Genomic DNA, 13356 nt, shown 5'->3' with positions numbered 1-13356 from the left:
CCTTACGTACCATAAAACAGAACTTTGTTGTGGGAAAACATCTTGTGATTAATTGTTTATAATTATTTTAAGCCTCATTTAGACCAACCTGGCAACTGGCCATGGAGTAGCCCTAAAGAGGGAAGATTAGGAGATGTGCGTTACAGATACTGCTTAACCACCCTCACTGTACCCCAGAGATGTATTGGGTTCGCACGAAGACGAGTTGGCCGTGGTGGAAGGTAAGTGCTACATAATTGTTGCTGGTTTGGGGCGGGGGAGGGGAAAACCCAAACCCACAACAACAAAGGAAAAAAAAATCCACAATTAGTAAGACATATTTTAAAAGAGCAAAGTTTAAAAAAAAAAAAAAAAAACAACAAACAAACAAACACAAAACCCTCAAAAATGGAGACATCAGAGGGTTTGACTTTTTAAATATTTCCATTTGATACAAGTTTCTTTAGCTGATTAATGTCTCCATTTTTATTTTGCAGTAGTGGAAGCCACTTTAATACTGTTTTCTTAAATGTTTCTGGAGTCTTTTATTACTGGCCTCTCAAGTTCTGGGGTGAAAATACATGTATGTTTTCAGTTGTGATTGATGGTTTGTATTTAAATTATTTGCATAGTTGTCTTCAAATTGTAGTATTTTAAAATAGCAAATATTGCATTTTTTCAGAAAACGCTTTTCCGGGTATGGAGCATATTTGGTGATTTGTCAGTTTTAGAGGAGAATTTTTTTGGGGAATGCTTACAAGTAACCATAACTGTTAAACTTCGAACATTGTCAAAAATACCAAAGAATTAAGGATTTCCTTGAGGCATTTTGCTTCTAAGCACCTATATTGAAAACAATTTAAAAACTGTTCAGTGTATAAATGCTGTTTCTTAAATAATTGTATTTAACTTAAAGAAAATCTAAGAATGTGATTTGGCTTTCAAATTAATGCTTAGAACCTCTTCTCATATTAGCGTATCAGCAAAATCAGAATGGGAGCTGAAAGGCTCTTACTGGGATTTTTTTTAAGGGGATTTGGAAGTTAATGTGTGACATACCCACTGCAGTGGGATGGTTGTAGGTTTATTCAGTTTATATGGGAGTGAGCCTTTTGAGCTGAAGTTACTTAAGCAAATTTATTCTCTAGGTTTTTTTGCATTGTGGAACTCTGTCTTCCAGCCTGATTTTAAATATATATGTGTGTGTGTGTGTGTGTTGCAGTATCTTAATATATACATAATGATGTACATCAGCTGTTCAAACAGTAAAAGCTAGCATATACATGTGAAGAGAAACCTTAACATACTTACTGTAAAATAACATATAGTCGTGCATTCTGTGTTTATTTTGGGAGGGGGAGGTTGCTCGTTCTCACTTGGCAAACTGTTGACCTTCTTGATATTTTCTTTTCACTGTATAATTCTGCATTGTTTTCCTGTTTTTAGGGTGCTACTAGACAGAGCGCATTCGGACTACGATAATACATTTCATCAGCTGGATTTGGAAACGTTTTCCTCATCACAACACTCTTCAATCAGTCAATTTGCCAATACCTCAGAAACAAATACCTCGGACAAATCTTTCTCGAAAGACCTCAGTCAGATACTAGTCAATATCAAATCATGTAGATGGCGGCATTTTAGGCCTCGGACACCATCCCTACATGACAGTGACAATGACGAACTCTCCTGTAGGAAATTATACAGGGGTGTAAATCGAACAGGCACAGCACAACCCGGGACCCAGACATGCAGTACCTCTATACAAAGTAAAAGTAGCAGTGGTTCAGCACATTTTGGTATGTTTATTTTGACAAACTTGCTTCTAGAAACTTTAAACTTGGCTCAGAATATCCAGAATATTGTTAGATCATCCATATTTTACATCATGGTCTATTTTGTTGGTAATAGCCTATCTTCACTTTTATCTCTTTATTTGCTACGTAGAATGTTTATTAATATTTATTGCTAGCAGTGGTGTATGGCATCTCAAGTTTATGCAAATGCTACCTTGGTATGTAATTATGATTTTAGAAATATGATGGTTTAGAAACCAGTATTGTGCAGGGTTTATGTTGCTTCTGAAGATCAGGATTTTAAAAATTAAAAATACATTAATTGAAATGTTGATAAAAATTTTATGTTCTGAATTTTTTCTAGTCCAAGGTGTGATGGTGGGAAACAGTTAAAATGTTTACGTTTTAAATCCCAGCATGTTACCAATTCTTACTTGAACTTACGTGAAATTAAATGCCATTTCCCATTCAAAAAATACCCAGCCCACCCCAACTGATACTACTTCTCACACTTGGCAAAACTCAGACTAATCACCCATGTGTCTTGTCAGCAAGTGGCAGATTACGTCTATAGAGCTTGAATTACGGAATTGAGGACCTAAGAAAACTTGATGTGGTGGGTTTTTTTTAATTGGAATACTATTGGATAGCATCTCTCTTTATATTGGGTTCTTCACACTGAACTTAAATAACTCTTAAATTTTGATCAGTCAGTACATTGTCATCTTTCTATGGAAAGTGAAGTGATGGAGCTTTTTTCAAATAAATAACTTTGGAGTTCACCACCATTTTGTAAGGAGTCTCTAGAATCATGCTTTCCATGCCATTTGGCTTTGGAAATAAATTAGAAAACCTGGATAATGTAGGAGTCAGCTGGGGAACAATTCATATACCTAATAAATTCCCCAAATTATGGGGTGTTTTGGAGATTTGCTTAAACAAAGAGCGTTACCATGATAACAGATGACTTTAATCCTCTTGTTTCCCACTACGTTTTATACCTTTTCTCCCTGCACCACCTGTTTTGTGGTTTGTGTTTTGGGTTTGTTTTGGTAGTTTTTGTGATGTGGTGGGGTGTGGGTTTTTTTGTTTGCTTGGTTGGTTTTTTTTGTTGGTTGAGATTATTTCTGAAAATTCCTCCCTGTGTTGTTAGACTTGGTGGACAGCTTTGTTCTGCTGCTCTATTTCATGCTTCCCCTCCATGCTGTCCTAGAGTAGGTCCTTTTCCCCATCCCCCCTTCTGTTCTCTCTTACGACTCTTGCTGGAAATATATTAAAGCTAAAACTGATGGTTCTTCACATTTGTGATCAGAGTATGGCTTTTGGTGTTTAAATTCTGGTCTTCCAGTGTTTCAAATCAATAAGCCAAGTCCAGAGGAGAGCATGACCTGTCTAGTGGCCTGAGCCTGAACTGTGATAAAATGGTAGTCAGGGTACTAGTGTTGAAAAGAAAACTCATGTGTTCTGAATGGATTATAAATAGACTATAAAGTGGTAATGGGCAACACATTACATCTGAAAAATTAAACAGCCAATTTTTCAGGTCTACATAAATCGAGTTTAAATTGTATGTGTTGAGGTGTGTGTGTATAAATACATGAACACCTCTAAAGAATCTTCTTCCTTAAATAAATTATTAAGATATTTGTCTACATCAATTTAGGAATTAAATCAAATTGTTATTTCTGGTTATGAGTTCTGTACAAGGTTTTAATTCCATGGTTGTATTTTGAAGCCTGTGGGAAAGTAATACATATGTGTAAGTGCCTAGCATATTACTTTTGTGCTTGGGATTTTATGCAGATAGTTTCTCTCATTTATGTAAAATATTTAAGTTAGTGTTCCAAACTTATAAATTCCACAACATTTGTATTTGTAAATTTGTGTTTTTATTAGGGTTTGATAAAAGAATTAAGTACTCCATTAAAAAATATGCCTGAATTCATAGATACACTTTAAGATAGTTACCACAGTCTTTGGGTAGTTTCTTGTGATTATTATAACCAGGAAGACTGTACCTGTATAACTATTTATAGTCTTAATAGATATTCTTGTAGTATTAGAGATGGATGTGAGTTCGTGAATATGTGGTCTAATGATGTTGTTCTGCTTACGGGTAGGTGTTCGAAAGGAGCATACAGTCTAGTTCATCTTGGTATTGTTCTGTTTTCTAGCTCTTTTTTTCAGTTTCTTAATTGATTCTTTAAAATGATTCTTTAAAATTAGAGGTGTTCACAGGTCTCATATAGAGTTTGGCTTCTTCAAAGGTGCATGTCAGTTGGGGCTGCAGCTTCTGAGTTATGTCATCTTAATTTCTGTAGCAAATACTGTAAAGAACATCAGGTATCTAACATCAGTACTGAAGTTTTCTAATCCTTACTGCTGCAGTTTACAATTCTGTAGAGTGTTTCTGTTCTTCTTTCTTAGCTGTCTTTGAAACTGGGAGTTTGTTATGGGAGTGGATTTTTAAGTTTTGTTTCCCTTTGCCTTTTAGTTTTTTTGTAGTGGCAGTAGGTCTTTTTTATGAGAAAATACTAATGTATCTGTTTTTACAAATCCCTTTATCACTTCCCTGATACTGTGAGTTGTGGTCAAACCATGTTGCTTACCTTGAAGATGAAGATGCTGGGATTCTGTAGTGGCCAGCAGAGTGGTCATGTTGCTGTGTTTACTGTGCACCATCACATGATAAGTTTTGTCTGTTTCTATATTAAAGAAGTGTAGAGAAGTCTTGGGCTTTTTCAGCCTTGAGTGATCCAGACAACATGCTGCTGACATGGAAAAATTGCTGTGGAAAACTTTGCTTTTCAAGTCAGTTATTCATGGCCAGCACAGCCATGAAGGTGGAGAAGGTATCTCAGGCCTTCACATCCCATTCTCTGGCTACAGGAAGCTTTTTTTTTTTTGGTCTTTAAGACTGGAGAAGAGGTTTTCTCAAAGAGCCAGGCATTTTATGAACATTTTGAAGAAATGCTAGTTATTCTGATCCTGGCTTTCAGAGTGCTCAGCGTAAAAGATCTGTGGAAGATGAAGTAGTTGCACTGAGATTTTGCGTGTAAACTGGGAAGGGACGTCTTTAAAAAAAATCCCATGTGAGTTACTTGAAAAGGGGGCATGTACTAGACTTGTGTGCTGAAGGATAGACTTTTCTTGGCCGCTTGATCCTGCTGATAAAGTAACATCACTTTTGAAGAAGGTTGTTCCTTTTAATCTTACAGAAAATTGAAAAAAAAAGCATCTTTTGCCCTCTTGCAAGAAGACCTGATTCAAGGATCTTCAGGCGTCTGTTACACAGAACACTGCTAAAAAGCAGGCAAGAGTGTAAAAGCATTGATTCTTGTGGAGGAATAACCAGTTCAGTGGAAAAGCTAATAACTGAACAAATTGCGATAAAATGACTTCGGAAGAGGAGCCTGTATTGCTGACAATCTCAAGTTTCTGGATCATAATCTTCAGTGATGGAGCGTGTGTCTTAAGTCTGGAGTGTACACTAGGCATGAATATTCATCTGACGTATTTGTCCCCCAAGAATTTAGTCTTCCTTGTGAGATCAACTGATTGATCTAGTTCTGCCAGGCAAAAGGTAGTCTTCAAACTGCATCACATCATAGAGAGACTCTGCTTTCTGCCAGAGATTTGCTGCTAAATATGTTACATACATATCTTTGGATGCTTGCATCAGTAATCAAAAGTTTGAGATATTTAAAGCTGCACAGCGTGTATAATTCTGTGGCAGCCTTGTGTGTAGGAGACAGACCAGAGATACCTGTCACTAGTCAAAGACTTGAGCGCTGGTTCCCAGGCTACACAGTGAGACGAGGCAACTGTCTTGCTTATTCTGTTCTTTCACGCCACCCTCCTCCAGAAGCCGGGTCACTTTGAAAAGCAGGTCTGCAAGCTGTGAAGACTGAAGGGGCCAGCAGTTAGCCTGGAGTCTCACTCATGAAAAGTGGGATTCTTTCTTTGAGCTTATGTATTCTAGCAGAAGGCTTACTGAAAATTCTTAGAGGGCTGTGATATTTGGGATTGTAGACCTTACTGCATACGAAAAACTGCAGACATTCAGATTGTAGTCAAAGAATCCAGAGTAGCTTACCTTGCATTTTCTTGTAAGCTAGAGACTTAGCTAATGTGCTGCAAGTTGCGCTTTGCTATTCCGTTATATTTTTTGTGAGAATTCCACAGAAATAACATTTTTTCCCAGCAAACTTAGGTGCTTTTTTGCATCTCTTAATCTGCTTTTTAAAAGCAAGTTTTCACACTTCAAAGGTCTGGCAAGATGGTGAACTATGCTTCCATTTCCCAAATATCTGTTCAGCATTTCTGTCTCTGAATTTGTAATGTCAGTTCTATACTATTTTTCCTGTTCTCACTAAGGAGACAGATACACCATTAAAGTTACCTGACACCCTTCTTCAGGAAGGAAGCAGGAACAAGCTCCTCAATGCTTGTGGCAGTTCCTCTCACCAAAGCAGAAGGACTTGTCCTACCTTCTCATTGCTTTCATGCCATCACTGGCTGTGTTTAGATCTCTTAATTTAACCCTTGTATCTGTAATAGTCTCAACACTGCTGTCTGTTTCACTGTTTCCCCTTTTCCAAATGCTTATTTCCACATTGTAGGATACACTTTGTAATGAAAAATACTGACATTTGTAATGGCCATTTTCAGCAGTCATTGGAACTTAACAGTCTTGGCCCCTCTGTGGCTGAGATGTCAAGATCCTAGTTGAAGAAGCAATGGCCGTGGGAGTAATGGGTGTTTATAGCCCACCCTAGGCTTAGTTGAAGGAGAAAATGCTAAAAGGAGAAGCCTCTCTAGTCTGCGAAATGTGACTGGGGATGGGGTAAGAGCCCTGAGCACTTCTGGAGATTTTGAGACTTCGTAGTTATACTAGATTTTCTCATTCAGCTTCAGCCCAGTTGGAGTAATACATTGCTCCAAGTTGCTGAATCTTTGGGCTTGTTTAAACTGTTACACTTTGCATTCTATGCAAGGATACTCACATGGATAACTGTGTAGTAAACTGCATACCCCAGCTCACCTGTGACATTCTGATGGAAAGTCATATTAAGAATGATGAACAGAAATATATAAATGCACAGCAAGCATTTCTAGCTTTTATTTGGTGGCCAGTAAAAGTCCTCATTAATTATTTTTGTCTGTATTTCTTCCACTACCAAGTAGGGAGTGCATATGTAGATCTTGTATCTCATTTATAATTTCGAAGTCTAGAGTTCTGATGTTAGGAATTTCACACCTAAGTTCTGTTGGGTTGAAATATAAGGCTGTTGTAGTAATAATCAAGGGCATAATGATTCATGTTCTCATAGTGTCTAATGCCATGTTTAAGTAAAATCAATCTTGAACTTCTTTTCAGAAAGTGAAACATCTTTGGGCCTGGTGCATCAAATACTAAATCACACTGATGGTTCTAAGTCTCTCCAATCTTCCGAATTCACTGGTGAGAACTTGCTATACAGTAGAAAATCTTTAACCAGGCAATGTAAGCCAGTTAAGAGATTAAAAATGTGGTGTTCTGGATTCCTTAGTATTGTGAATGATGTTTGCTTTGCATGCACTTTGGCATTAGTAACAATTAATTGTACTCTTGTATAGCAGGGATGTGATGCTCTGATGTATTTCCGTTAAGAAAACACTGTGACACACTGTGTCATCTTTCCACATACTTAGCAGTTCTGTAGTTTATGGGATTTCTCAGTTGGAAGCTTTAGTTACATGATATTTCTTCTGTTACCTGCCTTTTTAATGGCCATCGCCTCTGCTGGAAATAAGGGAATCCAGTCCTCTGAATGGCTTTTGAGAGAGGGTTTTTTGAAGCCAATATAATCTTAATTATTCAGTTTTCCTACTGTAATAGTTTTCCTGCTTAACTTGATGTTATGAAGCAGCTGCTTTTTAAAGTTAATTTAATTTAAATATCCAATTATTTAGATGTTTAACAGGACTGATTAGGATAGGTAATTGTGTTTACTCCACAAAGCTTGCTCACTTTCCTTGCCAAATCTAGTGAGCATTTTCCAGTCAGGAAATCGAGAGGGATGCTGGTAGAGGCGACCAGGAATTTGCACATATGTTTTCTGCTTTCCAAGATATGCTTCTTGGTTTTTAGGAAACTGGTTCCTGTGGTCAGTTTTTTTCTAGGTCTGTATTTTCCTAACTCAGGGAAGCAGAGTAACAACTAGTGAGCCACCTCTCAGTAAAACCTGCAGCTGTGGCTGTTTACCATACAAAGACCAATGTTTAAACACAGATTCCACAGCTAGCCCCCCTTCTCACTGGTTTTGGCCACTTCTGGAAAGGACTTGCATTTTCAGGGGAGCTAAATGTAAGCTGCAGCATTGTAAGGCTGGTACACATCAAGTGGTAGAACTAATAAGCACTGTAAAAATAATTCCATGTTGCATTATAAAACTGCTGAGAACTATGGATCTTTGAGAAGTCCATTGACAGCATCATGGTTACTCTGTGCTCCAGAAAACACCACCTGTTGAGTATCACCCTCCCATGGAATTTGGTAGATGTGTAAACAGAATCATCCAATTGAAAGATATTACTCAATGGTTTAATCTGAGAAAAAATTAATATGTAGTTATCTCAAGGACTACAAACATCATGTAAATGATTGTAGGAAATGATTCATAGTGTAGTGAGTTGTTAAAAAATTGAGTTATTGCACAAGATTTGTGGCTGTCACTAAGGAGTTCCTAAGCAGTCATTTATCCTGCCAGTCAGTCTCAGTGATGTACTGATGTTTCTTTCCTTGTATTCATAGCTGCAAACTCCTGAAGCTTTTTCTTCTACCTTTCATTGCTTTCTGCAGTCTGTAAGCCAGAAAACATCTCTCTTACTTGCTGCCAAAGTGTAGCACTAATACAATTGCAGAATAGGCGCATGTGCTGTCCTGAGCGGTTAAATGAAGAGGGTAACAGCTAACGTGGTGTACTGACTTAAAATCCTAAAAGTTGTTTCAACTGAAATGCTATAACTTGATTCAGAGTTCTACCAGAAACAATTCAGAAGCATAGTGTGTTTGAATTGTTACAATTCTGAACAGTATGCTGCAAACAAATGAGTAAGAAGCATTCACATAGCCCCAGTCTCTCAGTAGAACTTGAGCTGCCCATCTTCTGACAACCATCTTGGCATGTGGAAAACTCCAGGTGGGGTTGTGCCTTAAAGGTTCCTAATGTTGAAGATTAGGAAAGGAGTTAAGTGAACTTAAGGAGACAGGTGACTTAGATAAATAACTGAAAGTGTCTTGGAAGGTATGTAGAAGTTTTGGGGGAAGGTGCAGCTGTCAGCTATGAAAGATAGTTGACGTATTCTGAAATGAGAATGTTCTTATTTATTGTGTATCAATAGTGGTGGTTGAGATATTCCCACCTCCACCCCCCCACTGGATTCTATGTAGTGAATGAAACTGGATGTTCTGTCACTGTCCAATTTAGTAACCTCTGTAGCATGAACTGGTTATGACCGTATGATGGAACCCCGGGCATGCTGTGTGAGAAGAGTCTGTCAGCACTGTGCACCTGTCCAGGGCTGCTGAAGCAAGAATCTGTTTTAAAATCTCATGTATCATCTTTAACCATTTAATGGTTTGGTTTGTCACATTTTTAGCTTGAAGCTCTTGTTCAGTTGTCTGTTGCTTTACTAATTTTTTAAAGCCTTGAGGGTCTCCAGTAATACCAGGAATGTGTAACTGTATGTAGCAATACTCTTCTGAGTTAGCGGCTGTGGTTGCTGACTGAAGTGTACAGAAAAGGTCTGGGCCTGCTGTTTTTTTCCAGGCAGATAAAGACCAGTGTATGGCACAAAAGAATGACATTCATTTTTGGTATTTCTCCATTTGCCATTTTTCTCTGACACAGATGAAAGGTTTTCAGCTGTGCCCTTTCTCTTTTTTAGGATAAAAATGAGAAGCGGTAATAAATTTTCTGGAACAAAGTTCTTGGGGAAACTGTTTTTCTAGAGAAAGTGATGTTTGGCACCTGTGCAGTTGCATGTGTGCCAGCTTTGCAGGCAACAAAAATCTGCAGTCCATATAATTAACCCAGTAATAGTGGCTACATTTTTATGGTCTGCAATGTGTTCTACTGGAATCACTTAAAAAAAAAGACAGACTAGAGTTTTGAGAAGTGTAGGACTGTGCCTGCAGCTGTAGAGGCACGGACACTCAGTATACCCATGATTTCACTGTCCTGAGCAAATGTGTGATTTCCCCAGAAAACCTTCCCCAGTTCCAGTTACAGTTTTGTGCCCCAGAAAATGAGTATGTGAGGTTAAACAGGTGGAAGTACTTTAATGTTAAATACATACAAACCTTTCAGGAGGAACTTATATCTCACTATCAGGGGGCTTATTTTTTTCAATTGAAGTGTAATATAGGCTGTAATCAGGGAGCAGGAGGGGGAGAAGCCTAGTGACAGTGATAGTGAGAAAAATACATGGTGGCTTTTAACAGAAGGGGAATGAAGTATGCTGTCCTAGTTTGAAGGTCTTTGAAATAGTTAATTTGGGTTTGGATAGTTCTCAGTAGTACTAGTGTTTTCAACAAAACCTTCAATGCACTGGTTCTTCAGCATTGGAGAGAGAAGAGCTGCTTGTGTAATTAATGATCTGTAACTCTTCTGGTCCATGAGCACATCTGGATGTGCTGTGGGATGGAAAAGGAATATCCAGCACATTATTGTAGGAGGCTGTAGCTTGCAGCTGCCCTTTATGGGCAGCCTTGTGTTTCAAAACGGGATGCAACTGATTAAGTCAGAATCTCACAGTAAATCTCTGATAATGTTGTAATTAGTATTTCGAAATGTCTAGTAGGCTTTTAACTTTAGTAAGGGGAGCAGCAAAAATGTCCCTGAATGTTTTCATGTAAATTAAAAAACCTGAAATAAATTGTTCTTGAGTGTATTTTCAGCTATGACAGGTAAATAGCTATTTCCATTGCACGTTTGAGGGAGTATTTGTGTGTGGGGATATTTGAGCAGAAGAGAAGCATTTTGAATACAAATGAGGGTGGTGATCGTAGCGGGGTTCTTCTGCCACTTGTTTACTTTGACAGCTGTGGAACTGTTTTCATAGTGGTGGGAAACGTAGAGCTGTCAGGGTCACAGGCTGCTTAAAAAGAAGTACGTTGATGCGTAATTTGAAAAGTATAGTTGTTCTAAATGTAGCTTCCACAAAAGAAAGGGAGGCACTTAAAGACTGTCCTAAATGTGGCTATACTAAACAAAACACAGTGTGTTTCTATAAACTTTATTTACTGTTTCTCTAAAAGAAAATAGTATTTTGGAGTTGGTTAAACAAACCTAGGTGACTGTGCTTACTACAACTCTAAGTTAAAATCTAGAATATACTCAAGGCTTGAAAACTGAAACTAGCTATAAATAAATTTTACTTACTCAAATGGACAAAAGTGAGATGGTTATGACAGCAGAAATTTTAATCTTAATTCAGTCAAAGATGGTGGCATAACTTATCCTTTTTTCCCATTTTCCTTTTTGTTAGTCTGTGAATTGTCATTATTTACATCACTTATGCGAGCTCTTCCTAAACAATATGTTCACAGTGTGATACTGTAGAATAAAATGCGATACTAATACAGGGAACCTTCAATATCATTGTCACTGTGTTGGCCAAACCATACCAATTCTAAATTGTAGAGGGTTTAAAAAACACTAAGTCACCACTAACTAATCAATATAAATGCAATACCTATCAGTACCAAAGCATTACCGTCCATTTTTTTCCCTCTGCTACTGCCACTCAGCTTCCTACGTGCTAATCTTTGTGTGCTAAAGCTCTCTTGCTTTAACTTCTGTGTTTGGTGACCGTTTAAAAAAAAATCCGAAGGGCTTTTAATTTATATAAAGTAAAATTAAAATTTAAACAACAACTCCTGAATATTTGGTCTGTGAATTCTAGCTTGTTTTGGTTTGTTTTTTCTTTAGTAAAGGCGTTTATGAATGGTGTTACTACTAAACTATTCCCCTAGAAATAACTTTGTTGTAAAGTTGAAGTGAAATTTAACTGTGAGAGTATTGGGAAATAATCTGTCACTTATGGCAGTACAAACAAGTGCAACATCCCTACTTTTTTTCAAGTAACAGCTGAATAAAAATTTGTGACTTCAAGTAGTCAGCAAAGTACTGGTAGTAATTTGGTGCTATTTGCAGTCCATAATAGAAGGGTTCAGAATAATGTCTTACAAAAACAAAACAAACAACAAAACACCTGGAAAAATGCGTGCTCAGCAGTGTTAGTTGTGTTTGTTTCCAAATATTAATTCTTACTGTGGTTAGCTGTTTGCATTGACTTATTGTTCAAGTTTATACCTAAGGTGCAATTGTGCTTCAGAATCCTGTTGTATCCAAAAGCAGGAAATTATTGTAGTCTTGATAGAAACACATGTTTCTTCAGGCAAGCGAGCCTGAAAGAGTAGATTAACAAAATAGAGGAATTTAGAAATTGCAGGTTGTGAACAGGATTCAAGTGTGGTGGTGATTTGTTGCCAAACAGTCAACTTCCCCAAAAGTGCAACTTGTGCTGCGTTCTACAAGTGTGGATGCTGTTTACAGCACTTACCTGGGAGCATCTCTACAACCCAAAGAAAAAATTGAAGGAAAAATCCAAAAGGTGTATCCTAGACTGAGTTTGCAAGAGCATTCAGTTTTAAATTGAAAACTGATACTTCCTTTCATATTGGAAATGTAAATTAAAAAACAAAACCAGCCACAACTTATGTTTTAGACAAGTTAATCCATGAACTAATGATTCCCCACCCCTGCACCATTGGGCATCCCCTTGTGAATCTATAAGAATAATGCTGGTTTTTATCAGTTTTATATTTGTGGGCCAGCTGGATAAAATTCCAGTTGACCTGTGATGCACTGACTATTGGGTCACTTTTCAAAGATTCGAGAGAGAAGGATGTTCTATCAAATTCTGTATCAATGGAGTAGCTTCTGTGTGTGTGATCTAAAGCAAAAAAGAAATACTGTGGTATGATAGCCTACACAGTTGTAAGGATGTTCAGTTTAATGTTTGGAATTAAACATAAATCTTAAATGTTGGTACTTGGTATCCTCATGATGCCTTCTGAGAGGGCTGAAAACATGCAGTTCCACGTTTTTGCATAGAAACCTACTTTACTAGTAATGCAGCTACCATAGTTTCGTCAAGTGAAAGCAGTGATGCCATTTCTACCTGTAATCTCTTTTTAATCGGTTATTAGAGAATTTTTGGTGGTTTTAATTGTGTTTGGGTTCCCTCTTGCCCCTCCATTTTTGATATCTTGAGCTAAATGCAGCAAAGCAATTAAAACCTATATACTAAAAAGCAGCTTAAAAAGGGAAGGTTTAATTTGAACAAAAATCTCTAGGAGGATGATGGCCTTTTTTGCCATAAATGTGCATTAAGGCTCTTAGGGACTCGCTGTGATGTAATTTATTTTTTATTTTAGGATTATTAAATAGATGTGTTTGTATACACAACACCTACGTATTTTGATATAGTATTTTCTCGTTTTATATTTTGTTCAGCATTTACAGCCGAA

At 37.4% G+C, this 13356-nt stretch overlaps 1 protein-coding gene across 7 annotated transcripts in view; it reads left to right on the top strand.

Annotated features, from left to right (window-relative positions):
* EPC1 (enhancer of polycomb homolog 1) overlaps positions 1 to 13356 on the top strand; it is a 68848-nt gene that overhangs the window by 51636 nt on the left and 3856 nt on the right. For 3 of the 7 annotated variants that reach the window (XM_082044317.1, XM_082044313.1, XM_082044315.1), the window contains 4 exons: positions 73 to 221; positions 1426 to 1778; positions 7156 to 7239; positions 13343 to 13356. The exon at positions 13343 to 13356 is cut by the window's right edge and continues 105 nt beyond it. In XM_082044317.1, the coding sequence (XP_081900443.1) occupies positions 73 to 221; positions 1426 to 1778; positions 7156 to 7239; positions 13343 to 13356 (600 nt within the window). The remainder of the gene's footprint in view (positions 1 to 72; positions 222 to 1425; positions 1779 to 7155; positions 7240 to 13342) is intronic. The other 4 variants (XM_082044314.1, XM_082044316.1, XR_014183215.1 and 1 more) reach the window with 3 other exon arrangements.

This window comes from Streptopelia decaocto (assembly GCF_964273445.1).
Source record: "Streptopelia decaocto genome assembly, chromosome: 2".
Lineage (NCBI taxonomy): Eukaryota > Metazoa > Chordata > Aves > Columbiformes > Columbidae > Streptopelia > Streptopelia decaocto.
Note: the sequence above shows the minus strand (reverse complement) of the source record. Positions and strands in the feature narration are given on the sequence as shown.